We start from the raw sequence: 27,994 nt of genomic DNA, 5'->3' as shown, positions 1-27,994 counted from the left end.
ACAAATATTCAAATAAACTTTTAATACTTCTCACAAGAGCTTCCACGTGATGTATTGGTGAGTTTTACTTCAATAATTTGTATCCAGTGCACTAAAATACTACCATTTCTATTGCTACATTCATTTCATATAAAGTGTAACAGATGCAAATGGACAGACTCATATTGTAATGTCATATTCACCAGAGATCAAATTTCATGTTACGCAAGTTTTCAAATATTGTGCTTATCTTTAAGACTACAACCGACAACTCTACTTTATACATAGAAAAGTATTTAAATAGTTTGCATGGACAGACAGTTTTGGGTATAATCAATATTAATTATCGATCTTCACATTTTCAAACATCTCAAAATGACTTACTTGGCTATAAACATCCAGTGTATTATGTTTGGCAACACATTTTGGCACTGACAATAACTTCTACATTACATTCGTGCAAACAGTGTCAACAATATTCAGTCTATTACAGAGCACTGCCATCATTGTGTAACTTAACCTTTAGCAAAAGAAACAACTTGTCAAAGCTTTAAGTGAAGTCTCAGCGGCTCTTTGTCTCAAAAGTATAAAACATAAATCGCTACAGTAACAGAAGCAATATAAGGCACTTAAATCAATATAAATGTGAAATCTCTTCATTTGTGTGCAGGTCACCCAGGCACAAATGTGGCCACTGCATAGTTAAACTGGCTGTGCACTGCTAGGGTTGTCAAAAGTATTGATAATCACATACTAATTGATATTCAAACTAGTACTGAAACTAGATACTCATTTGAACAAGTATCAGTACTGAGAAATATCCCATAAACAGGGCAAAATCAGATGTTTCCTGAAAAGTTTTAGAGTGGTCTTGGTCTGTATCATTACTATTATAAGATCATATGGTATAGTAAAAAACTGCTATTATTATGTGTTGAAAAATTAATTTCATTGTCTAAAAAGGAGTGTTTTACTATCACTGTAGTATCCAAATCCATATCGAGTATCAAGTCTCATAATTGACAACACTAGCACTGACTGGGCAGCTAAACCCAATAGGCATTTTTCCATTGTGCTACATGAAAATAAATCACCAACATGTTCATGAGTCTCAGAGACCTGATTATAAGTATCCTGTAAATGGTGAGCAGACAGAAGATAGAGAAACATTTGAGTACCCTCAGCCATTTAAAGGATATAATATTTGTTAATTGTTATTGCAACGGTGCTAATTTTTCATTAACCTGAAATCCATGAGTAGTAGATGAGTGTTAGACTAGAACAACTGTGTATTTGAATGGCGTAAATGCAACAGATACAAAATCTCCAAACAGTCTCCTTATACTCCTGGCAAGTGATCAGTGAGCAGAGAAACAATAATAGTTAAAGATTTAGATGGACAGTGACATAAAAAAGAGCAATGAAAAGCAAGCAGTAGTTTGTGCTTTTGTAGTTTGATGCAGTTTGATTTTACCAGTACTGTATATTCATTTGACAACTTATATATTGAGATTCATCAACCCCCAAAACCTCTCTATAAATAACATAGTGATTTAATGGTACAGGAAGATGTTTGTGCTTTTGTGTTTTTGGCAGTGAAACTCTCTAGATGAAGTTCAATGCACATACTATATACTGTTTGTTGCCTTTTGGATCGTAATTTTAGATTTGATTTCACATGCTTTAGTAATTAAATACGTAAATGATTAATTATCTTCATATAAATTAACTTTTAAGAGAAATGCAAGAATGATAAATAAATCAAATCTACAACTGATTAAAGAATATACAAATTTAAACCTCATTTGTGATTTCTGATGACCTCACTGACATGTGCATAAAACCACATGTCCACACGTCTTCATAAGGCATTGGCACATTCAAGTTCAATCTAAGACACAAGGAGTGTAAAGCAAGATACTTCAATAAATAGATTTATAATTATTGCTAGTGATTTGAAAGCAGAATATCTACATTTCTGACCACGATTTATCTAGATTCTTTGGAATCAGTAGAAATAGCACAATCTAACCTCTATGCAGAGATAAATCTATATTTGTTTAAATATAAAAACTATTTTTTAAAACTCATTGTCATAAAATTTTGATTAAAGCATTACACATAAAAAAATCAGTCCTTGAAATAAAAGTAGAGGGCACATACATATTAACAAACATGTAAACAGAGGAAAGGGAGACTCTTTACAGCAGCTCAGAACAGTCCCAACTCAACACTTGAGTGGTTGTACAGAGTTTTGTCCAGTAGGGGGTGCTAACAGGCCTGCTCATTCTCATCCATGCTCACACTGCTCTTGCGACTACTGTCCTGTGAAGCGTCAGGGGAGACGGAGGAGAGCAGCGGGTCGCCCCCTCTCACCGGGGACAGCGTGTCTTCCATGAGGATATCGTTTAGTTTGGACCCTGCCTTGTTATGGACGCTGTAGTGGCTGGACTCTTGGTAGTTACCATGGCCGTCGCTGAGCTCCAGAGAGGTGGGGTGGTCGGGGGTGCAGGCCTGGTGGTGCTGGGGATGCAGCGTGTATATGTCCTGGTGACAGTCCTCCATAGTGGGCTCCTGTTTGATTTGTCGCGCCCCGAGTTCAGCTGAGCAAAGTGCAGAGGAGGCGATGGCCAAACCGTGAGCACGAGCCTGCATCTCCAACTCCTGTAAGACACAAGGGAGGTGTCAGTGAATATGTATTTTTAGGCACAGTAATTCAGTATTAGGGAATATTTCTATGGCTGTTTTTTTTTATTATATCTAATGGTAAGCTATTAGCTCTAATATATCTATATCTACACCTGACTTAGGACACTGAATCATTGAATTATTAAACTAAAAATGTTGGTATCAAAAAATGGCCCTGATTTTTTTTTTTTTTTTTTTTTTTTTTTTTACATATATCATTATTTTTTACTTTTGATGCAGTTCTTATGCCAAGTGAAGTGGTGCCCCACAAGGAATATAATCTGGCTCACGACATTCAAATTCTGCCTAAGACAAACACAGAAAAATACCAGGAAATGCTAGCCCTCATCTCCCTGAATACATTTAGGTGTTTAAGTAACCTCTGTACCTGTATCCTTAACATGAGATGCCGGTTTGCATGCTCCAGCTTCTTCTGCCGGGTCTCCAGCTCTTTAGCTCTCTGCTGCTCCCGCTGGAGTTTCCTGATATAGTCCACTGACGCCTTGAGAATGGTGCCTTTGTTCCAGCGCATGTCCCTGTTTCAACACAAGACACATTGTTTAAACCGCGCAGCCAACACTGAACCAATGTTAACACTGAAACATTTAGTACAATGCGATTCTACTTAAAATACACATTTACACGGGTTAAGTAAGTTAAATTGAGAATTCTAATGTTCTTTTTACACCACATATCCAGCATTGTTAACTGTTCGCCTCTGTGGAGATGTTATTGCTTTGTCTGGAATGTTTCACAGTATCTGTTTAAACGTATTTATTACTAAGAGACACATGCATACATTCACCAAGGCCAAGTCACAGGTCATATCTGTGGGGAGGCAAACCCACATACATATAAATGCATGTTCAAGCATTCATTAACTTCACTAAGGTCAAAAATATGCAGACTCTTACCTACAGGGTCCCAACAGACTCGAATACATTTATATAACAGCAAGTATTCAGTTTAGTAAGTGTTTTTTTGCATTTTGAAGCATTTTGTTAAGTTGTTGCTGATCAATACTGTGGTTTTCAATAAACAAAATGTAACTGTGATGTGTTTAGAAAAAGCGCTTTTATAATTATTAAAGAAATGACTATGATAGATATAAAACAAAACGTACGGGTCGTTGGATTTTGGTATTAGAGTGCCCAGTTCCTTGATGCGATCGTTGATGTTGAAGCGCCTTCTTCTCTCAACTGCAATAATAAGAAATAAAAGTTTCATACAAGATCATGAAGATAAACGTTATTTTTTCCCTCTAGAACAGAATGTCTTCTGAACTCACTGAGGTTGTGGTTGTCTTTCTTTTGCCTCTCCTTCGCTAGAGCCCGGACTTCTGTTTTACGGGGGAAAAAAATATTCAGTGAGATACAATGGCAAGGCAAAGCTAATTAAAGTCTAAACCAATTTCAAACTTGATTTTAAAGGAAAAGGCTACAGGGATTCAAATATCAATACCACAGTGATAAAAACAATAGACCATTCTAAAACTATAAATGGTCTAATTTGGTCCTATTGTTGGAATTAGTGTCTTGTTTCTAGTTTGGGCACAGATTAGTATGTTGGTAATGTTTTTTGACAGACTTACTCTAAAACAATTTCTGTGTTTTGACAGGTTGGAGTGAAAATGTGACGTACCCACGGGGAAGCCTTCAGGTCTTTGATAGCTGTCATATTTGCCACAGGATCCAGACTTGTCCAGCATGTGCATGATGGCAGGGGATTGTGAAACTGTGAGAGGAACAAATGTGTTTTTAGTGTTATATCATGCACAAACATATCATTTTTCATTTATTAATTTCAAGCTAAAATATAGTTGAAGTGGTAGGAGTGGGCATGCATGCTGTAGAACAGGAATGTCGAGTTTAATCAATTGTAAATGGACATCATAATCATACATGTCCGAGTATATGCCCGTTTAATGGGCTTATAAGACACGATTAACAAAATACAACAGGCCCGTTTCCAGACGTGTGTTGCAAAAAGCAATAGACTCATTTAAACAAACTCATCTGCCACTTCTTCTAGGCTTTACAAAGAAATGAAACTAACTGATAAACATTAGAATTAAACAATCATTTCATCTTGTTGTCGTCATTAAACCAGAAAATATCAGGGCGCTGGGTGAACATTTCATCAAATAAAGGAATAAGTAAGAGCAAGAATTACATCATAAACATAAATATTTTAGAAGAAATTATGTCTCATTTAATTGTAATATGAATAAACACTATTAAAGTTTGCTTTTTTTCATTTACTATAGTGGCCATGTACTATAGACTAAAATATTAAAAGATATTTTAGATAGTGGGAGGAATAATAGTGAAAATCAAAAATGGATCATGTATTTTGTTGAGATAGAAGAAAAAAATTAAACACAATCAAATTACAAATACAAATGAAACCGTGGCTTACCGGAATATTCCCTTTTGATGTTGGGCAGGTTGGCTGGGCAGGAGTTACTGATAGGTAGACCTTGTTGGGGCATTCCCTGGTTACCGTACATGTCAATGATGTTACCGGGCACAGGGATCTAAAGAAGACAGAAAAGACCAATGTTGTAGCATAATATGTGTAAGTATTAAATGATTAAAATCTATTATAAATACTGAACAATGAGAAAGTGCGTACAGTGTTTGCCATCTGAAGTCCTGGATCCATCAGCCCGAGGATCTCATCGCTGTAACTGGACTCCAGGCTAATGATGTCGTCAATTACATCGTCCATCTAAAAGAGAAAGCACTGGAGAAATTTAGGACTGTGCAATGTATAGAGTTTATCACAATCATCAGCAGCATCGGGTAATATGTTACTTATACAACGAGAACTAACTAACTGTAATATATCAAAATGCTGCTCGGGTCTTGAGTATCCAGCCCTTGTATGGTCCTTTTGTAGTTTTTTGATAAGCGTTGTCACAATACTAGAATTTCAAAGTCTATTTTGGTAGTGTGGAACAAACTTGACACTTGATAACACAAGAAGATAAAAACACTAGATTTTTTCATTCTGTGGGATGTAATTTTTAATGACATGTAACAACTTATTTAATATTACGTGGATTGTAAAATTATTCCAAAAAGGCTCAACTTTGTCCTGCTTATGTAATTATAACCTGTTCAATGTAACATCTCCTTTCATTTTAGCGCTGGCATCGATTAGTATCTGTTTTTTTGGACCACCTTTTCACTTTGACACTGCTTTCCAGGAAAAAATCTTAAAAGCAATGTGGAAATATTTAATACAGTGATCAGATTTTCCATTACTAACATACCTCTTTCTCGCAGTTGGAGTTGAGGGTCAGTAAGGCCATAGGGCTGTTGGGGGCGCTGTTGCCCGGCCCTGGCGGCATGCCCCCGTGGTCAGAGGACTGGTTGGGGCAGGGCAAGCTCAGGGCCTGAGAGCCGAGTTTCCCCAGGTAACGTTTCACCTGCTGCTGCTGCGAGCGCTGGATGTGGTACTTAGTGGGGTTCTCCAGGTGGGTCTGGACCTGCGCAGAAGAAACGAGAGGGAAGTAAGGCTGATGAGGTAGTAAAATACGATAATGCACATGCTCAGATGAGGAGGAGGAGTTAGTATTCATGCACAAATTATGTTAATAGGGATTTTTAACAGACATATACAAAAGGACAACCTACTCAATTTTACCAGCAATTCCTTTCCAATAAACTTTTCTTTTTTTCCGATTCCAACAGGCGCCTCGGCAGACAACGCAAACATTATGAATGTGGTATTTTATATGAAGTTATGAACATACTGCAGCCACATCACAAATCATAAGTGGTGTCATCTGAAACCCAGTAATCAAACAGGCAAGCCAAGTATCCAAATCCTTCAAATACAGTAGTCAGTCACCAGTGAAGTAAAGAGGCAACAAAGCCACAGTGGGTTGAGTCTTGCCCACCCACCAGTATGAAACAGGTTCAAATCTAAGGGCCAGTTTACTTCAGTTATTACTCATTCCACTCACAGTAAAATGTGAACAACAGGAAGCGCATCTCAAGTAAAAACCTACCAAATCACCACTAAATTCTTGCAAGGTAAAGAGAGTAATAAAGCAAAAAACAAAAGACATCCAATATTATCTTAATGTTTTTTTTGTATGATAATTTAAATAAGTTCACTGTAATATCCATTTCAACATACCTCAAAAGGTTGATATCCGAGCATCTCAAGCATCATTATGGTAAATTAAGGTATTATTTACTAGCAATGTAAAACTGTGTTACTTCTGCAGCTCCTTCCTCGTCTGCTGCAGTAGAAGTCTGAGCTGCATCCTCTGGCTCAGCTTTTAAAGTCCTGCGAAGTTCATTGGTTATGCACGTTGTCAGCCATCTCTATGAGACAATGCGCCTTTTCAAATTACCGTTGTTTTACGTGAAATGTGGATTCACTCTTTTACGGCGCATCACTTGATTTCAGGACGGGCTAAAAACAGTCAAGGCCTTTGTGCTACAGTGAGCACCTCTTTCAGTGAAGTCTGCCTCAGGCCCCACCGGTTTTAAACTTGCTAGATAGTCAGAGTGCTTCAACAACAAAACGATACTGAAAGGGTAAATGTTAGCGGTTTTAACGATGGATCAACTAATAGTGGTGGCATTTGATGATTGTAATTGTTGCCTGGACTTTACAGAGTCTAAACCGAACAACAAAATAACTTTTATAACTAAGACGGTGGCATTTAAAATCAAAATGTCCAGTTGACAGATTTAAATTCTTCTTTTGTTATGGCTCATATCTGAAAACCAACAAAAACAAAACAAACAAAAACATTAAATCAAAATGTCAAAAAATAATGCAAAACTTCTGATCTCAAAGCAGTCATGTGGTTGATAATGTATTTTAAATTTTTCAATATGTCAGTGTTTTCTAGCAGCCTGCAAATGTGGAAATGTGAAATGTGTTTGCATTATGGAAATACTCACATTTTTGGAAGGTAATCGAGATGGCTTTAGGCTAACTGTTCATGCATTCATATTTAGAAGCCTCAAACATTCTCCAAGCCTCTAATAAATATGATAAAAGTATTTACCGATCAAAGTACTACATGCTGTTAAAAGTAATAGTAGTAGTAGTAAAAGTAATAGATGATTCAATGTTTTTTTTTTTATTTGAGAATCATATTTGCTCATATTTTCCTGTTATGTTAAAAAAAATACATAAAAAAATACAAAATATAAAACTAGAATGAACCTGAATTGTGTAAAACTGTATGCTGTTATTTAGACGTATTTTGTGAATGAATGAATAAAAAATTGAAATAATGTTGAACAAAATGTGTTAAATGTCTGTATTAACACAACATGATACAAGTTCAATAAAGCGATCAATTAGATCTTTGTTTATGCGACAAAACAGCTTCTCTTCTCAACAAGGGACAAAGTGTTTTAGCGCTCATGTGAGGCAGCACCGTGCCATAGGTTAGCCTCATGTGAGACACGTTAATAAATTAGCATTTAACCTCCAGGTACGTGCTGAGCACCTTAGGCAGTCTGTCAGTACTGCACTGGAGAGGATGAGAACGGAGAGGGGGAAGAGGGAAGAGGGGCATTATTTTTCAGATTTACAGTTATAGTTATGATAGGAAAGGTACTATGCAATTTTACTTTGATCATAATTAAGAAAAATTGGAAGTTACTGCATTTTCTATTTTCTATTATAATGTCTATGTTAACAAGTAACTGCAAATTAAAATTGTCATGAAATCCCAAAGCATCAGGGGTCATCTAACTGACTACCTGACTGAGTAAAATAAATAAAAAATAAGCGTAAATATGTAAATAAGTAAATAAGAGTAGGCCTATACGTTACATACATGTTCAAAATGTTTGTATCAGTAGTTTGCTTATTTTACTACACATGCTAGATTTTGAACACAGGAATAATTGCTATGTAGACTTGGCTTTATTTAAATATAGAATAAACGCTATGGATAATGGAGCTTTACACTGTGATGCAACTGAAGAGTTCAACCTGTTTATTTCTATTAGTAACAAGGTCTACCGGACAATAATTACAACACCACACCACAAAATCAGCTCATTAAAAACACACATTTTGCTCACCCATTAGAAAAACAACTAATAAATAAATAAATGCAATAAAACTGACAAAATGTTGATAATGCATTTCACACATTAAACGGCCAGAGACCTCATCAAATTCAAATGTTTTGGCAGTGAGCGACCCAATTCTGTGTTACCAAAGCATAATTACTGCCTAAAAATGCAACGAAGGAGCTTAACTGAGGCTGATCCTGGGTCATTTTAACTAAGTCAGCTAAAAATAAACAAACACATTGGCATTAAAATTGGTATTAACGAGCGCAACGCAAATATGTCAGATTATAATGTTTCAAACAAGCACTATGTTTACTATTGCATTTATGTTTTCATTCTGTTTAAAGTTCATATTGTCAGCACTTCCAAGAGCATTAATATTTGAGAAGACTGAAATATGCACGTCTAAACTAATCCAATAATCACACGTATTTCATGTGTGTAAAGGTCGACTCAAAACTAAAGCTGTTTTTTAACATAATATAAAAGGCATTAAACCATTTTGTTGTTTGCAGAGGAAAATAATGTGACTTAAATAATTGTAGTATTTGCTATTCCACCTGTGATTCCAGTTCAATTACCAATGCAGCATTTTTTTATACCTCTGTATTCTGCATCGACTCCTTGTATTCCTTTACTTCTAAATATAGAGGCTACAGTGTTTCACACAGAGACCGGCAGCACATGTACAGTGATGTGTCTGTCTGCAGCTTAAATTAGGCACAAAAGGTGTTAATGACTTGAAACACAAAGCCCATAAACAGCTATAGTTTCTTCAGCCTGGAATGAGATAGTAGTTAGGACAAGCAAGAAATTCATCAAATAGATATTGAAGTTATGACAAAGGCTGGAATTATTTACTAGTGATTATTAAGAGCAGAAGTAAATGTTCCATCTCCTATGGGACTAGTCGATAGAAACTGGATGAAATGTTCACGTTTTTGGTTCATGGATAACTGCGATTTTCAATTTAAGAACCAAATTATGCCATTTCAAGTCATACTCTTATCATTCTGGTGTTTGATTTTGTAAAGCTGATAAACTGATTGGTGTTCTATTAAATGGTGTGAACAAAAGAAAATGAAGGATTTCACTGTTGTTGGCTCGATGTCAATAACTGAGACAAAATGACGCAAGACATGAGATTGGGTTCAGGAGACAAATCAAGGATTTAGTTTATAAAACATAATTTGAGCTCCCAGTTAACAATTTTGGCCACTCATTTTTTACAAACCAGGGTGTAACTCACCAATCCCTTTTTGTCCAAATCTAAAAGTAAAAGCATGGACAAAAATCTCACAAGCTCATTTTCCTCATGTGTGCACCGTTTTATCTTGTGATATGTTGTGTGACAAATATCATAACATTATATATATATATATATATATATATATATATATATATATATATATATATATATATATATATATATATATATATATATATATATATATATATATATATATATAAAGTCCCATCTCCACCTGCTAAACCTGCAGTGGTAGATGAATGAACTCAATGTTGTTACTTAAGTAAAACTATAGATACAGAGGTAAAAAGTAAAAGCACCACATGAAAAAATCTACTTAAGTAAAAATATACCTGTACCTGTTTAAAAATGTACTTTAAGAGTAAAAAGTGAAAGTATTTTACACAAGTGTGATTAATTTAATTAATTAATACGTGTTAAAAAATTAATTAATAAGTGTTAAATGTCCCTGCAAATATATTGATTAAAACTATGCATATTTTATCAACAGAAGCCATACAAATCAACTTCTTGATTTTCTTATGAATTTTGTGTATTCATTTTTGTTTGTTCAAAGCTAAAACAGTAGTCAGGATGTTACCACAAACATGAGAACAATAACCTGACAATTCATATGAAAAGCACTTTTTACTTTTCATTCCAGTTTGAAAATGTAGTGGAGCAGAAAGTACAGATACTGCTCTCAAATGTTGTGAAATAAAAGTCAAAAATATCCACTGTAAAGTCTACTTAAGTAAAGCACAGATACCTAATAATTCTACCGAAGTACAACTTGTACTTCGCTACATTCACCACTGTAATTCAGATCCAGGTATATATATCCAGGCATATTTTCCCTTCAGTTAGTTCTGTATGTAACATGTAACAGACACAATATGAGAAAAATCACTCCTACCACACTACATGTTTATATGATCATTCAGCCATATAACCAGGATGTAAGTACATGTGCTCAAATGTAGCATATTTGACTTGTACAGAATATTTCTGTCTCCAAGGCCTTCCTTAAATGATCCCTAATAATTAACTGGTTTGGATTCAGTGCAAAGCCTGAGGGCTGTAGACAGAACGTCCTATCACCCACACACTGTAGCTTTTGTACACTGCTTTAAATCAATGCACCGATAGATAGTGTAAGTGTATGGAGGAGTGTGAGGGGTCAAAACAGGAAAAAACTGGAACTAGTCTCAGTTTAGTTCAGTTTGGTTAATTCACACAATTCATGTATACAAGCAATGGTGGAACGTAATGAAGTAAAGGTAGTAAAGGACTGTTTTTAAGTACAAATTATAGGTACTTTACTTAAGTACATTTTAAAGTAGATACTATTTACTTTTAAAGAGCAGTATCTGTACTTTCTACTCCACTATATTTTTGAACTGGACTGAAAAGTGAAAGTATTTTTCATTATTGTTTGAGAGCTGATGAAAAGTCTGAGGGGTCATACTTTGGGTAAATAAAAATATACAAATAAAAACAGTTAGGGAAAAAATACCAATTCAATTGTTTCTGATGAACAAAATCCAGCACAAATCTTTATCAAAATCACTTCATTTGAAGCTTTATTAGATCTAAAAATCTGCTGATGCTCTTACAGAGATGCACATACAATAATAATAATTATTTGCATATTTCTATATACCACATCTTGAACTTGTTTTTTTAGGAACTATTTAACCGCATCTGTTACATTCATATAAGCAGATATTATTTTAGATATCAGCACTAATGCAAGAATAAATGCATCTCAGAACATGTCTGTAGAGGTCTAATCTGATGGAGGGTGGGTTTTTTTAGGTTAAAAGACCAGATGTTTTCTTGTTTGCAGACTTTCTGGAAAGTCTGCAGACATGGAGAAAGATACATTTTCTGCTAAAATGAGGAATATTATAACCAAAGGAACAACATGTCCATGAATACAAGAAGGAGGAGGCCCTGTTCCTGCCCAAATCTGAGTCAGGTTTGTGGAGATGCCCACTCACTCTAAGTTTTTTTGTTTTTTTCCAGTGCAATAAAACATCCGTAATATAAAAATAAAGTTTTATTTGAGTATATTTTTGGCTAAAAAGAAAGATGGTGAGCCTCTAAATAACTGCAGTCTTTTTCATTTGCAAAGTCTGACCAACGTGGCAGCCCTGTTATATTATACATTCTTAATTATATTGTAATATGCACATTTCACATATGCAGACCTAAGGCACTAGTTTGAAAGTGAGAATGTATATAAATAAAATACTGAACTGCACTACTCAAAAAGAACGTTAACTGAAGAAAATTAGTTGTTAACGACTGCAGCACATAACATGGGCTGTAAAATAGAACAGTATGCTTTTTGTTAACTGCCTTGATTTCAAACCTCGTCCTGCCTCGAGGGCTTCACCAACACAACCCTAAGAACATCCAAAACAGACAAACAAGGACAACTGTTGTTAGCTTACACAGAAGAGAGACAGCGAAGAGCAGTTTCTTATTTTTTGTGGGTCTGAAAACATATTTTTGATGGCCTTTAAAAGACATGTTAACAAGAAGGCTTTATTTGGCTGCTACAAGAATAAACCGCTTTGTTTGAGAGTTTAAATGCCAACACAATTCACTGGAGGTCAGACAACACAACATACAAGAGAAAAAAATATTCAGCTTTAAGATGCTGACAGTAAACGGGGATCATCTTGTTATAATTTGCACATTTTAAATCGCAGAATTCATCTAAAACACCTTCATAAAAGCGTTAGAAAATTGCGGTGCAAAATGTGAGCAGACATCACCGTAAACGTCATCACAACAAAGAGCCGCGCAGCTGTCGGCGCCTCCTATGGATAACTGCACATCACACTAACGAGTAGAGGTAGTAGGTTTTGTTTTTTTGTTTTTTTTTTTTGGGGGGGGGGGGGGTCAGTTGTGCAAAATGACAACAAGTTGATTTTGCATAATAGGTCTGCTTTAAATATAAGGACAGTGGGATTAGGGGAGTAAAGTTTTTCACCCCAAATTATTGTAACTGTATAAATGAGTGGATATTGTGAACCAGTGTTAATTATTTTGGGGGGTTTATACTTTTTTCATGTTAACTTAATTCTGTAATCAGCGAATGGAAATGAGCAAATTAGTTATAATCTCATGTGAGCCTCTCTTTTGGTCCCGCCCAAAAACCACTGAACAAGAAAAACTGCTCAGAATCCATCAGTTTTTCTATTAATTTCATGAAGCCCAGTCACGAGACACACTATACATCCCTATTGTACAGACTAAATCTTGTACTAGCACCACAAATCCTTCAAAAAACGAGCCAGAAATAATTTTAGGAAGTTGTACATACATTTCAAAGCGTAGATTTTTCCCTCTTAAATATGCCCAGGAATGAGGAGCTAATTACGAGCATTCCTGCCTGAATTAGCGTTTGGTGTGTGGTAAGGCTGTGTTCCCCGCGCTCCTGATCCCTCCACAGATCCCGTACTTATTCCTCTCAAAGTTCAAAGGTCACTTGGTTAATTAAGAGCCCAATCAGTCTTTAGATAAACTCATCGAAGCTTAATGTTTGCACTTTTTGAGGTCTTGTCGCTCCGCCTGGTACCCCCCGTGCTAATCTACCCACAGACAGGGGAGCAGGTTAACCCAGCTCAGCGGCCTTTTCTTCAGTCAATGAAGAATGTGCGTAAGCCAGAGAACTTACTCTAACTTTGTGTATTGTACAAAAGCTGTGGGGTTTGAGAAAGAGAGGGAGAGAGAGGGAGGGAGAGAGGGGGATGCGGGTGAAATCTCTCAAAGAACAGACGATTATGGAGTAAGTAACTAATGTTTATGATTCAAGAAGAAGCCATGTTAGCGAGAAGTGTACAGTGCATTTGTTGTTCTGAATAGGCCCGTGCCACACAGATGGTGAGGGGAGGTAGGAAATCACTCGTGTAAGATGTAAGAGCAAGTAAACAAATAAATAGAAAAAAGTTATAAACAGCAGGTGGTGATACTATGCAAGTACTGACTTATACCATTTGGACACAGATATAACATAAAATGATAATGCAAATTCATAAAACAAAACAAAAACTTATGTTCAACACATTTAAGAGTTGGAAAGTGGAAAAAAGCAACCTTGAATTGTACTAAACTACACATAAAACACATCTCTACATGAGGCAAGCTGCATATAAATTGTTCAAAACACAACAGCAATAATGAACGTTTAGCAAAATAAGGCAATAAGTTAAAAAAAAAAAGTGTCCCTTTTCCCCAACAGTCATTATTTTAAACTGTCTGTAGGAGCATATTTCAACATGCACAGATCCCGATTTCATTAAGTTAGATTCTGGATATTATTTCTACTTCACATTTTTAAGACCATATATAGAGTTTATGCAATAAAGTCAACACAGAGACAAAAAGAAAACTGCAGACCAACTTTATGACCAAATGCGTGCAACGAGAGTCTCATGTTGTACGCATTCCTCCTTTAACTACAACTTTTGCAACTTTCTGAAGACAAATAACTTTAAATGTTATATAACTCAAGTTCTAAATAGCTAAAACCACCGATGATAAAAGTTTGACAAAAAGAGCAACTTACCACACTGCTGCGCTCCCTCAACACAACGCTCTCTACTCATACAGAAAATCTGACCAGTCTGCTGTCCCTTAGCCTGCCAGAGAATCAAAGCTATGAAAAGATGTGAATGTAGCTGAGCAAATAGGATTAAAGATGGCTAAATCCAAATGGCTGGAAGCACAGCATGCATTAAAGAGGAATTCTCTCAGAAAAAGATAATCCCTGTGTACGCATTTGAGCACACTTCACTCACTTCTGAGACCTTTTACACATACGCTCATAGTAAGAAAAAACACATCTGTCTGACTGTCTGCTATAAATACAATGCAGACCACAATAGTGACACATGGAGCTGCTTTAGACACTGGGAAACTAGGCTAGGAAACACAGTGTCACTGAAGGCTGCAAAATATCTGTGTTCCAATAATATACAGAATATGGGTTGATGGTGCTGCAAAAAGAGAGTACAGTATGTATCTGTCTATCTAGCTACGATTTACTGTAACCAAATGAAAAAGTTTCCCTGAAGATTTTCTTTTAACCCACAAATGGACAGAGATTTCATGAGTTGCCATAAAAAATGTATTTATATATTTATTTGAAGGACAGTGTGCAGATACATTAAAAAAAGATGGCTGCACCAGATTTAGCAAAATGCTAATTTCCATCTGTAGTCCTTAAAAAAAAAAATCTCTAGCTTGCAAGTAGTACTTTTCATTGCAAAACGTATATGGGGAAAACCTTGCACTTTTACATTGAGCAGGCTCGCCTCTCCACAGATCTGACCTGTAAACTGGCTAGTTTACAGACGAGAACATCTTTTGGCTAAAAGATGTTCTCGTCTCCATGGAAATAGGTACCGGTAAGTTTAATGCCATACTGTTCAACATCCTAGGCAAAGTAAGTAGTAGCATCTCCATGGAGACCAGAAAAAGTTACATCGTGGGTCTTCAATACATCATCAGTAATAATCATAATAATTGATCAGTTAAAAATGACATATTTGAGGGATAGGACTCTATAAAATTATGTAAGTATTTGTTTTGTTTTTTCTTTTACGTATTGTTCATGTCCCTTGTGTTGACATGTTCAAACAAATAAAATAAAACTAAACTAAACACTTATTTTGTGTGCTATGGTACAGTGGTAGTGTGTTGAAATGAGCAGCAGTGGACTCACCTTGAGCACCTCCATGGGCACCGGGGCAGCATGGGGCAGGGGTGAAGTGACGTTGATGGCGGGGGTCTGAGTGGCAGTGGTTTGGGGGTAGTGGGTGGAGGACGACTGGTGCGTTCTCTGCTGCTCCCTGCGCTCCTGCTCCTGAAGCTGCTCCCTCATCAGCTGCTGGCGCAAGAGGACGCGGGACGGGACGGACGAGGAGCAGAGGGGTGGCTTTGACGCGCCGACCGACTCCGAGGGGCTGAGGAGAGAGAGGGAGGGAGAGAAAGTGTGTGAGGGATAAGAGAGAGAGACAGGGAGAGAGAGAAAGTGTGTGAGGGATAAGAGAGGGAGACAGGGAGAGAGAGAAAGTGTGTGAGGGATGAGAGAGGGAGATAGAGGGATACAGGAGGGAGAGGTCAAGCAAAAGAGATAGGAGAGGGACGGAGTCGTGTGTGTATGTGAAAGAGAGCAAAAGAGAGAGAGAAAGAGAGGGGGAAGAGAGAGGTAGGGAGAAAGTGTGTGAGGCGAGAGAGAGGGAGAAAGAGGGAGAGAGGGGGGTACAGAAGGGAGAGGTCAAGTAAAACAGAGATAGGAGAGGAAGAGAGTCATGTGTGCATGAGAGAGAGAGAGAGAGAGAGAAAGAGAGAGAGAGAGAGAGAGAGAGAGAGTGGGGGTATAGGAGGGAGAGGTCAAGCAAAAAGGAGATAGGAGAGGGAGTTGACAGAGGGACAGAGTCGTGTGTGTGAGTGTGTGTGAAAGAGAGGGAAAGAGAGATAGAGAGGGGGAAGAGAAAGGGAGAAAGTGTGTGAGGTGGGAGAGAGGGAGTGAGAGAGAGAGAGGGTATAGGAGGGAGAGATCAAGCAAAAAAAGAGATAGAGGAGACAGAATGAACAGAAAGGTTAATATGATGAAATGACATCAAAAGGAGGAATGCACAGGTTCATAGTAACATGTATAATGATCTGGATATACAGTACAGGCAGAGAGCTCCTGTCTAGACACACACACCACTAGAGATGGGCCTGATATTTGCACGTTTCGGTGTATTGGTCGTCTTTGGCTGACTGCCTGACCAAAGGAAAGACATTTTGCTTTAGAACACTTAAATATGACTACATAGCTCTCATGCAACTTTGCAGAGAAACTGGGTTGTGGATAAGTTTGTTACAATTGCAGATCATGTCATTTGGAGTAAACCTGCTCAAAAACATCAACAGAGCATTTCAGTCTATCACTATAAAACACTTCACACTTGTTTATGTATTCAATCTTTTGTCATGCACTGGGGCTGTTAATATTTACAGCTGCCCTGAGGCATTCTGACAAATATGTGGCAGCCATAGTGTGCTTACCACAAACACCACCACCAATACTAAAGTCATATACACGAGTTACTGGAAACAATGTGGGTCAAGTGTCTTGCCAATGAACACAACAACATTTTGCTATGCTGGTAACATGATTTTTATATCCTGAACTACTGCTATCACATTGTGTACACTCAATGGTAACTTGAAAGACCACACCATAAAACAAGTACTTCAGTTTGAATCCCACTGCACATGAGGGCCTATTATATTTTTAAGCATATGAGTTGTGGCCAGGGAATATTGTACTGTTATCTGCATCTAAACAACTGGAGCAAGTTGCACAAAGGCTCTAAAAACAAAAAGAGGAACCTGAAGCTCATATAGCTGTTCCATCTTTCCCACTCTTTTAAATGAGTCAGTTTCTCCCCAGACAGAGCAGCTCTAGCCCAAAAATAGTGAGTGTTGAAGACGCTGAAGAAGGAGAGAGATCCTTTTGATAAAACCTGATAAAACCGTCTGGCTAATCCAGCTGTGCACTAATCGCAGTAATTAGCCACTATAGCGAGCACAGCCAAATACACAGGGTCAACCTTTGAGCATACCACCTCTCTGTAATCTGTCCCAATTTTGTATATCACATTATGGAAGCCCTCTGCACATGAGGTTAGAGAATTCAAAGTATGTAGCAGAAAAAAGATTTGGGGAGGCTTACACAATACCGTGGCAAAAGAGGGTTTTCAGTCCAAATGTTGATACTGGCTTTTAGTTTTTGAGTACTTATTAATATCCAGGACCAACCAAGAAGAGAAGCTAGTGCACGATTCTGATTGTGTAGGGCCCTCTTCATACTAAAGTGTGCAAATATGTAAGTGGTCACATTTATATATGTAGTGCTTTTCACCTTCGTCCAAGTCTGATCCATAGCAACAGACAAAATTTAATCTGTCAACTGGACAAATCGTTATAGGAGTGAAGATGTTTCGCTGCTCATCCAAGCCGCTTCTTCTCTTACTCATTCTAAGTGTCTTGCATTCATCTCTGGGAACTAGGATCGCACCTCCAACCTGTGGCAGAGCGGGAATCAAACCGCCAACCTTCAAGTCAGTGGAAAAACGCTCTGCCAACCGAGCAAATGTCGCCCCCTATGTGCAAGTACTGGCCTGATATATCGACCAACACATGTTCCTGTCTGATTTCCTCAACTGACAAGTCAAAAATATTACTATAACATTTCAAAAGGCTCAATTAAATCAATTTAATATGACCTGTAATAAATCAATAACTGCTTCTACTTTGGCTAGATCCTCCTTTGTACTTGGACCAATGGAGTGAGTGTGAGTTCATTATTCCTCAGGTCTGTACTTTGAGTGTGTTTCCTTTCATCACAGTCATTTCAGAGTCACTGGAGTTAATACAGTATTTTCTCATTTCCACTGCCAGCACCAAATGCTTTGATTATCCCTAATCTCAGCAACTGCATACATTAAAGGCTGAGAATAATTCCACTTTCAAAAAGGTTTGATCGATGTGTGCAGAGAGCTAAAGTCAATGTCTCACGGAACTTGGGAAACGTTTTCTTGACAAATTAAATATTAGCTTTTAATGCGATCGTACAAAAGAATTTACGCAAAAATGCTCAAAGCGTTGCCATCCTTTGTCTGAACTTTGCTACGTAGTTTTTTTTTCCAAATTCCAGATTATACACATTTATTAAACAAAGCAAGTCGATTACTATCATACTGCTGTGGTATGTGGCCTTTTGATTAGATACTGTCTGCTCTCAGTTTGACTATAGACATTCTCTGACTTCTATTGTTTAGTTTATTGTGTCACTGCATAAGTAACACATTCAAAGTAGCAACAAACAATGGGCCAATAATCATAAAACAATGTCTTGATGTTTCTTTCTGTCGACTGTAGAAAAGCTATCAACTAAAGGTATAAAAATGCCTTTGTTCACTTAAACTTGTGCCTGCTGTTCGCACACACCTCTCATGTTTGTGTGTATCTCAAAAAACAATGGCCATTTAGTGCTGAGGAGTCCCACCCACTGAACTCATGACCCAGTCTGCTCACTCGGCGCCACCATCAGTCCACTGTGAGTAACACACACGTATGACATGACTGACAGCTAACAGTTCATTAACCTTTAACTTCAGGAGGACTAAAAATAGAGCTGTAAACTGTCCATGTTTTAAGGATGTTTTTGTCTTAAACTTGAAACTTGAAATGACAAACACGCTGCTGACAGTTTGACAATTATAACCATGCATTTACACTTTTATTTGAATTACATATGCGCTGTCAAATTCGTCTAGTCTAAAAATTCAATAACATTTTTTGAAATATTGTTGAAGCCTGTGAAGACTGTTCAACTAAACCATATGTTCACCATGCAATACATTACATCACTGTGCAATACTGCAGTGAATATTGTACTGATACAAGTCAATATTAGGTTTTCCATCTCAACAAGAAAGTTTAAAAAGTGCTTTTGGATTTGGATCTAACACAGGAATAGCCCAGACACACTTAGGAGCAATTAGCGAACACCTAGAATAACAACACACTAGCCAAAATGACATGCAAGTAGACACAAAGTACATTTAATATCAAAACATATACAGCAGTCCAAGCAGAAAATCTTTGCTGAAATTTGATCGCACTTTTAGCAAACTCTGCAGCTCCTTATTGTCAAAACAGTAACTTGAGAGATGCAAAATATTTCTCTGAAAAGTCAAGTCAAATGCGGTGGTCCGATACTCACAAGCAGTCAAATGCATAGGGTCTGTACACTTGCACTCCCACGGCCTCCATGTTTGTTTGTTTTCCCTGAAGGTGTACTGCCCGCCCTTGAAGCCCAGTGAAAGTCACTCTGTCGGTGCAGAGCTGAAAGTGTGTCAGGGGGGAGAGGGGGAGAAACAGGGAGAGACGAGAGAGGGAAGAGAGAGTGGGACATAGGGGAAAAAGGGGGAGAGAGGAGAGAGAAGGAGAGAGAGAGACATAGAGGGGGCCCGGCCTCAAACCTCCAATAGCCACACAGCGTCCCAAGATATGGACCTGCCCCACCGTGCACTTCAAAAAGAGATTCTACATGAGGTAAATGACTTAAATTAAACCGTATACATACTTTTGATCAAGTTTAACAGTGTCACTCTCTCTATTCACACATATGTGTGAATACGAACTGGTATGGGAATATGTTAGGAAATGGTCTGCTTTTAAAAAATAAATTGTATGTATTCATAGTTGTAACTTAATTCAAGCAATATTATTTCATTTTTTCATGTACAACTTCTTTCTTCTTTAAAATACCACATAATTTTGCATTGATTATTATTTTAGACATGTTTCGAAAATGTTAAATAGGCTAGGCAAAAAAGAAAACATAGAACCTTTTTGAAAACTTCAATAAAATCTATGTAACTGAAGTAACTTGGTGGTGGTATCATGTGCTTGGAGATTGAGATGTTTAAAGAGAAGGTATTACACAAAATGAACTTTTTTGGAGCTTTCTACCATGTTACAATATTATTCCCTCATCAAAAACATGCCTGAAGTGATGTTACGAGTCATCAATGCATGTCTGAGTAATCCTCCTGAGTAATCTCTCCTAGGCACTGGCATTTTTCATGGACAAAACAGTGTATTGTTTTTGTTTCATACACAAAAATAATACACTATAACTTCCCAAACCTGATGCAGTGTGCAGTAGTTTCATCAGCTAAATGCATGCTGACTATGTTGTGATAGCGCCGTGAAAAGGAGCAAGGAAACAAAACTGAAAAGAACTGAACATGTTAACAATTACTACCTCACAGAAGAGCAACACCCTCTCTTTAATGCCACACTGTGAAACATTCCAGGCAAAGCAACAACATTTCCATTGAGTCAAGCGAGTTCGAAGACCCTCTCTACCACCCAGGTTACACAGTGTACCTTTAACTCCAGTAGATATTTCTTTTTTGCAGTGTGCACGGGGCAGTGCAGGTCTCATATTCAGAGGGAGCACGTTGTCCACTGTATGCACCCACTACAGATCCAGTTTCAGTGTGGGACATGTCTGAACCTTGGCCAGGACCCCCCAGCGTCCACCAGCATGTTCTCGATGACGTTACCAAACATTACATTAACAACATGCTGTACCTCGACATAAATAACTCCAGACTCTTACCGTGATGCATTTTAAAGCCCTACTAGTCAATACTGAGACTAGATACTCATTAATTGATATTTGTTAATAAATAGGACAAAGTTGGACCTTTTTGGAAGATCTGTTATATATAAATAATTTATTTCTTTCCATAATTCTAAGTTTTCATAAAAGCAAAAAAGATTGACCATGGCAAATGGCATAAATGGGGGTGAAATGGGTTCAAAATTTCCTAACGCTGTCAAAGTTTTGTTTTTATTTCTGCATTTCAATACTACAATGTACTCACCCCTGTGGTTTGCAAGTAAATGGACAAACAAACCAATCGCATAGCACAAAATGACACGGATCAGAAACCAGACTTGCATGTTTATGAAGGGGAAACAAGAGCAAACCTATTCAGACATGGAGGGGAGAAAACATGCAAACTCAGCACAGAAAGGCCCATCTGGTCTGGGAGTCGAACCCACAGTCTTCTAGTTGTGGGGTAATAATCCTAACACTGCACTTATGCATTATAAAACAGCCAAGCCTCTGAAGTCTGTAAAGTCCAGCCAGAGTTTGTGCTTGTTTGGATTTGAACAGGTGTGGAAGTCACAGTGTCCTGACCTGAGCTCCACAGCCCCCCCACATGGACACCTGACATAACAGCATCCCTCGACTCCCCGCTGATAACAGCACTTTAATACAGAACAGCTGGCATCGCCCCCTAGAGACTCTCACAGCAAACACATCTGTAATAAAGGAGACATCTGTATGCTTGCAAACAGTAACAGAAGAACAAAAACCAAATTGAAGTTTAGCTAGAAAAAATACTTACTATAATTCTCCCAACAATACGTTTATAAATTCATACAGTTACATTCATGCGTCACACTTTTTCCCTCTTCGGTCCTGGTTTGAGCTCGGTTTTGTCCTGATATAAAGCTGATTTGTTCCAGCCCTGGTTTATTCCTAGTTTAGTACCAATTCCGATGTTAAAGTGCACCCTTAGATTCACTATTGTTTACTGCTTGCATGTTTTTCAAAGATACAAAAAGCCACATAAAGCTCAAATCAGCAAAGCAAAGGCTGTGAACACGTCAACAACGAGAATATTTTAAAGTTAACAGGAGCTTCATTATACAGCAGCGTGCACTTTTATTTCTGAAATTAGGTTTTTACCCTGAAGTAATTCCCTTCACTGAACGGGACAGGACGTTTTGATACTTGCGCTCTCAATAAGATCATCCAAGGACAGGACACTGATCGCTCCCCCGCAGGTTGCAAAGAGGTTAAACCAGGACAGAAACACCCAAATGTATAGGGAACAGTTTTAAAACGAGTAATGCTGCACAATAGCAACTGAACTGAAATCACAATATGGGGTTTGCATAATTATTATTATTATATTAAATGGCAAATTCAAGTTATTCAGGTAAAAGAATGCCCTCTGCACATCACTAAATAACTAAATATCCTGTCTTTTTATAGAAAAATCTTGTTGTACCTGTAGTTTAGACTAAACACTGAAATGCACGAGATTCTTGCATTAATTTATCAGGTTATACTTCAGTCTTTCTCAAATGATAATGCCTATGGAGCTGTTTACAATGAGCACTTTGAACAGAATCCTACTTTAATCGCTATTGTAATACTAATGTCTTAAGCTCAACCCGGTACTTCAGTAGTTACTGTGTTAAAAATATTAAAATGCACAAAATGCAACCAGTAACGACAAGTGGATATGAAGAAACATGCTGAGTTGAGGTATTTTTCTGACCACCAAAAGAGGTTGACAAAGAGTATGCACTTATTTACATGTAATATGGCCTCAGCATAATGTACACTATTTTGTAGAGGTTGTAGTATTTTAGTAGACTGTTTACTGCTAGCAATTTGTGCTTCTCAATCTTACCAAACATAAAAACTATCACACAACTTGTACAGAACAGAACAAGCTGTCTCTGCCTCCAGTCTCAACACCTGTCTCTGTCACTTCGTTTCTTCCTGATGAAACCCTCTAGGAATCTTTCTGACATCAAGGCAATGCAATAACACTTATGATTTATTTGCCACAACTATTTAAAGGTGCACTACTATACGAAACGGCTCGAGAGGAGAGTTCACCATCTGCTTGTCGCCATATGTCAACGCTATGCCTGGAATGTTCCACAGTATAGCATTAAACGTACCCGTCTCTGTGGAAACAAGCAGGTGCCAAGTTGCCATGGGGCCAAGTTACAGGAAGGATTTGCTTAACTAAATAAATGAAAGATACGTTTTGTTTTTTGTTTTGTTTTCTTCACATTAAGCTTTGGTTACACTTTTTTAGAAGAAATGTAACACATTTTCTTCACACAAATGTAGAAGAGTGTGATGCCTGTATTTTCAAAGATAAAACCATAAGAACTCTTACTCTCACGTTCCCCATAGTCACTGAAATGCCATTGATGAAGTTTAATACCATATATCGAGGAACATTTCAAGTGAAGCACTAAAAATATCTCCATACAGACAAGCAGATTAACCCAAATAATCCATAGTGTGGTTTTAATTCCCTCCACTTAACATCAAAACTCTGCATTAGCTTTAAAAACTTATTTATCGCCTCTGCTGTGCCTCATCAAAAAAACACTCCACTGCCTTTCAAAATCTCTCCATTTTAACACATGCGCTGCTAAATTTATACAGCTTATTTACACTGCATAGAAGACTAGTTTGCCGCCTGTCTCACGTCTATATTGGGCACAAAAAAGTCTGGCGTGCTGTCTCAGCCCAAACTGTCATGAGGAACTCGGCAACAAAATAAAGTTCTTACAGCAAGTGGGAAGAAGTCATTTAAGGTTAATCTATCAGAAAAATAATATTCATGATGATTAGCAAACTATACAAACATGTGATGGGGAAGTGTGACATCGTCAGGCAAAAGTTCAACATTTTAAAGGGCCCATTTTACGCTGTTTTTCTCATCAATGTTCTAATGTTTCCTCATGAAAAACAGACCTGGGGTTGTGTTTTGTTTCATTTACACATGTTTAACACACAAACCCTGCGTATTTAGGCTGAGCTCTTCTCTCAAATGAAAAACACTCTGTTCCACCTTGTGATGTCATCATGTGGTAATACAGGAAGTGCTCCAGTGAGTTTTAAAATGCCACACACCTTCACTAGAATCATTTGGATAGTTTCAGCCCTGGAATTGCCAACCTCTACTGAATTAAAAGTAAAAGGAGCTGTTAAGTTGAAAACTACCACTTCATGACATCACAAGGTGGAACAGAGCATTTTGAGCTTTGGAGATGTAGGCAGACTAATAATAAAGGGTTAATCAAACATGTGTGAATGAAACAAAACACAACTCCAGGTATTATAACATGACTTAAAGCTCACGAGAGTCAATTTTGTGTAATCAATCAATCATTCTTACATTTATTTAATCACTTGAAACTTGAAAAACATCCATTCTTACAGTGAGCTGGGTCACCTCTCCACAGATCTGACCTGTTACTTGGCCTGGTGGCATTAACTGCTCAACCCCATGGAGCTAGACAAATTTAATCTCATACCATTTGTGCCTCATTTTTTGTGTGTTAGATGGCACTATTCAAAAAATCACTGTTTATCTTGACCATATTTTGATTGAAATCCATATTTAATTGAATTTTAATAAAAACAAAACATGATTATTTTTGCGATTTCACTCAGCCCTCCGTATAAGAATGAAAAGAATAAAAATATTACACAGGATGACTTATTCTGTTACAATGGTGCGAGTGGATGCAGCGAGACAACACTGCCCATATTCAGCTTGTGAGGATGCATAACAGTGTAATGACATTTGCGTAATGAAAAGATTGAAGCAATTGGTTTAAAAATGCTGATTGGGTTAAAGGTTGGACTGTTGTCTGACATGGCAATTCCCCTCGATAAAAGTTGAGTTTTGACCAAACAGAATGAAAAAAAACGAATAAAACTTTACAGCTCAAATACTGGATTAACTTTTGATTAGAATGTTCAACAAAAAATACTTTCAATATCGAATTCCTGAACACCTAAAGCTTTAAGCAACAATGTAATGTGATGTCCTCTCAAATTGTACAGACGAGTGTGATGACCAAGCATAAATCACCCTCTTTCGGTCACGCGTGTCACTCTTTAACATGCTGAATGACGACATCATCACTGAAGAAAGAGGGTGAGTCTCACTTCCTTCCCAAATTTCATTAAAGACAGAACACAAAACGTCATGAGGTTTAAATCACTGCAACAAATTAGAATTACGACTATGGAATTATTGGTTAAAAACATTATTATTTGGACTGCAGCTTCTAGTGTCATTTAAATATGAATAAATAAGACAATATGTGCCACTATAATAAGGAGGTCTATCTGGCAACACGGCAAATCCAAATTAATTACACATTTCTGATCACTTGCTTTGTACAATATGGCTTTTCTCATGATTTTACTCATAAGCCGATACCCACATACCCAGATAGTAATCCAGTTATTGATACTCCTTTGAATAATTATCAATACTGGCAGAAATCTCATAAAATATATGAATAGTTTTAGAATGATTTCGACCTATATTAGAACTACCAGTTATTTTGCATTGAATTACACTAAATCTTATTGAATCGTATTAAATCTTTTCCTCTAAAAATCAAGTTTGAACTTTTAATATCGTGATCTATGTTGATAATCTTGTTGTGACAAATGTTCAGTGAAAAACATAAAAAAAAAAAAAAACATGAAAAACAGATCATACTATTTCAATCAAATCAAATAATCAAAAGTCCAAAATTGTCTGTTTTTCAAATTCCAGCGTGTCTACTGATGTCATAATTGGCTTGTATCTTTTCAACAACAGCCCACTTGCCACAGCGGTTGAGGAGCAGATTATAAGGAATATCTGAGTGTTCATGCTGTGTCGTTCTTGCAAGAAGGTCAAAGGTGAAATTTGACGCAACTCAATGATGTTGTCTGTGAAGTGTGGAGAGGCCTACATGTGTCACTTCTGAAAATAACTTTGGAACAAGTCGGTGCAAAAATCAATTAGTGTCTACAGGCAGATATAGTTTAGGATATAGTTTGTGTTTTGATGTCTCTCTGGAGCATGGTGTCCTCAGGCTTAAACTATTTGTAATGTGTAATAAGTATTTACATTAAGAAGTAGCCTATAAAATAACAGAGTGGACTTTCCGAAGTTACACACGGGGCTGTGCAATGAATCGAAATAGTCTGCAGATCCTGATTATCAATCCAGTGATATTAAATGCATTTTTATTTGTTTTTAATGCAGAAGAAAAAAAAAAACATATAGACAATAATGCTTGAGCAATGTGAGGGGGAAAAAAATTGGACTAGGACTAAACACTAGGACTAAATCAGGTTTAAACTTGGACTATGTAGGCCAGGAGTTAACCAGGTCTAACAGATCGGAGTCAAGATCAGATCAGATCCAGACTAGGAATAATATCCAGTCCTAGACCATAGTTTATAGAAAACAGATGCTACAAAAAGCTGAGAACATGCATTAAACTACTGGACAAACTACAACTAATTAAACAATAACCGCACAGACTATGAAGGCGGTGCTGAAGTTGCTTGAGTGCAATGTAAATAGACTCTTTACTGTCTCTGTATGGCACGGATAGGCCTGTCATATCATATCCCCTTTGGCCAGTTGACAGCACAGGAGTTAGAGTAGCTTTACAGCTGATTGCAGTGGCGCGTTTCCATTGCCACACGGAGCTGATGTGCATAGGACAACACCCTAGAGTTGCATAAGTTAAAGCCAGAGGGGGAAAAAGCAAGGATGACAGAAGAGTTTCTTATCCTGGACCGGGACAGTGCAGTGTGCGGACAGAGAGCATGGATCACCAATGCGCACACAAACCCCGGACCACGTCTCATTATCACCTGAACACCAAAAACGCCTGAGCATGGGAAATAACTGTCCACAGCCAAACAACGTTCCTGACCTGTTTTTTAGCGGCTGGCTCTTCAGTTCGTAATAGGTTTTAGGCTCCTCTTGGAACTCCTCCTCTGCGCTCTCAAAGTCGGGAACTATTCCAGATTCGGACTGCATTCTTTATCAACTTCAGCAAAACACCAGAGAAAAGAAACACACACGGACGCAAATGTGTTCCAACCGCTGTAAACGAAGCCCTCTCTGTGCACGAACCGGAGCTGTGTAGTCCTCCAGCGCAACGGGAACAGCGTGTCCAGGGGGCTCTCCGCGTCAGAGCGCACTACAACTACCATGAGGCACTTCGGCAAGCACGCTCTTTATTGGCTGCCACATCCCGGGGTTTTACGCAGCCTTATTTTGCAAGAATGTGCAATAAAGTTGAATTTCACCCATAGCCTTAAGATATTTGATTGAAAACAAAACACAGCTGCAGCACTCTACCAAGTCTTCACGTTTTATAAGCCTATTTAAATTAATTATTCTTCTATTATTGCCATTATAGAGCTTTGCTCTTCTATTATTGCCATTAAAAAGCACTTGCAAGATATTCAAATATGTCTCTATTTCTTGTTTTCTTGCGTAATTTATTCTAATATTCTAAGGACTATGATCTTGACCTTGGGTTGAATCCAAACCAAAGCGCACACATAATGATGCCATGCCACCCACAGCAAACAGCTTGTTCAGATATTTTTAGGCTTTAACATATCATGGTACATAAAACCTCTGATTGCAATAAAAAAAGCAATTGGTTTAAAGTTCATAGCAGCAGAGATTAATTAAGAAGCAATTACAGACCTGCAGGCGTCGTTCAACCTCATCCGTTTGCCATCCCTGCCGGTGCATGCGAGCTGTGGTCCTGGCTGTGCAGC

General features: G+C 37.6%; 1 protein-coding gene across 3 annotated transcripts; it reads right to left on the bottom strand.

Annotated features, from left to right (window-relative positions):
* Positions 1-2: 2 nt before the first annotated feature.
* On the bottom strand, positions 3-27,994 carry LOC117373736 (microphthalmia-associated transcription factor-like). 3 transcript variants are annotated; one of them, XM_055222860.1, is made up of 10 exons: positions 27,921-27,994; positions 15,719-15,959; positions 5,945-6,160; positions 5,302-5,397; positions 5,086-5,203; positions 4,309-4,401; positions 3,956-4,006; positions 3,791-3,866; positions 3,056-3,203; positions 3-2,643 (listed from the first exon to the last, which is right to left on the bottom strand). In XM_055222860.1, the coding sequence occupies exons 1-10, from the start codon at positions 27,941-27,943 to the stop codon at positions 2,251-2,253; spliced, it is 1,455 nt and encodes a 484-aa protein (XP_055078835.1). In that variant the 5' UTR covers positions 27,944-27,994; the 3' UTR covers positions 3-2,250. The 3 variants fall into 3 exon arrangements, with proteins under 3 accessions (XP_055078835.1, XP_033825720.1, XP_033825721.1); XM_033969829.2 differs by lacking the exon at positions 27,921-27,994 and adding an exon at positions 27,133-27,417; XM_033969830.2 differs by lacking the exon at positions 27,921-27,994 and adding an exon at positions 19,778-19,922.

Source organism: Periophthalmus magnuspinnatus, chromosome 7 (assembly GCF_009829125.3).
Source record: "Periophthalmus magnuspinnatus isolate fPerMag1 chromosome 7, fPerMag1.2.pri, whole genome shotgun sequence".
NCBI lineage: Eukaryota > Metazoa > Chordata > Actinopteri > Gobiiformes > Gobiidae > Periophthalmus > Periophthalmus magnuspinnatus.
The sequence above is the reverse complement of the archived record's forward strand: the minus strand, read 5'-3'. Positions and strand labels throughout refer to the sequence as shown.

What these genes read in the sequence shown, in the direction of transcription:
- LOC117373736 (XM_033969829.2), bottom strand. Translation starts at nt 27,239, where the DNA reads ATGCAGTCCGAATCTGGAATAGTTCCCGACTTTGAGAGCGCAGAGGAG. An exon ending in AGCCAGCCGCTAAAAAACAG is followed by an intron (nt 15,960 to 27,132) that starts GTCAGGAACGTT and finishes CTCTCTCCTCAG; the next exon opens with CCCCTCGGAGTCGGTCGGCG. An exon ending in TGCCCATGGAGGTGCTCAAG is followed by an intron (nt 6,161 to 15,718) that starts GTGAGTCCACTG and finishes TCTTCTGCGCAG; the next exon opens with GTCCAGACCCACCTGGAGAA.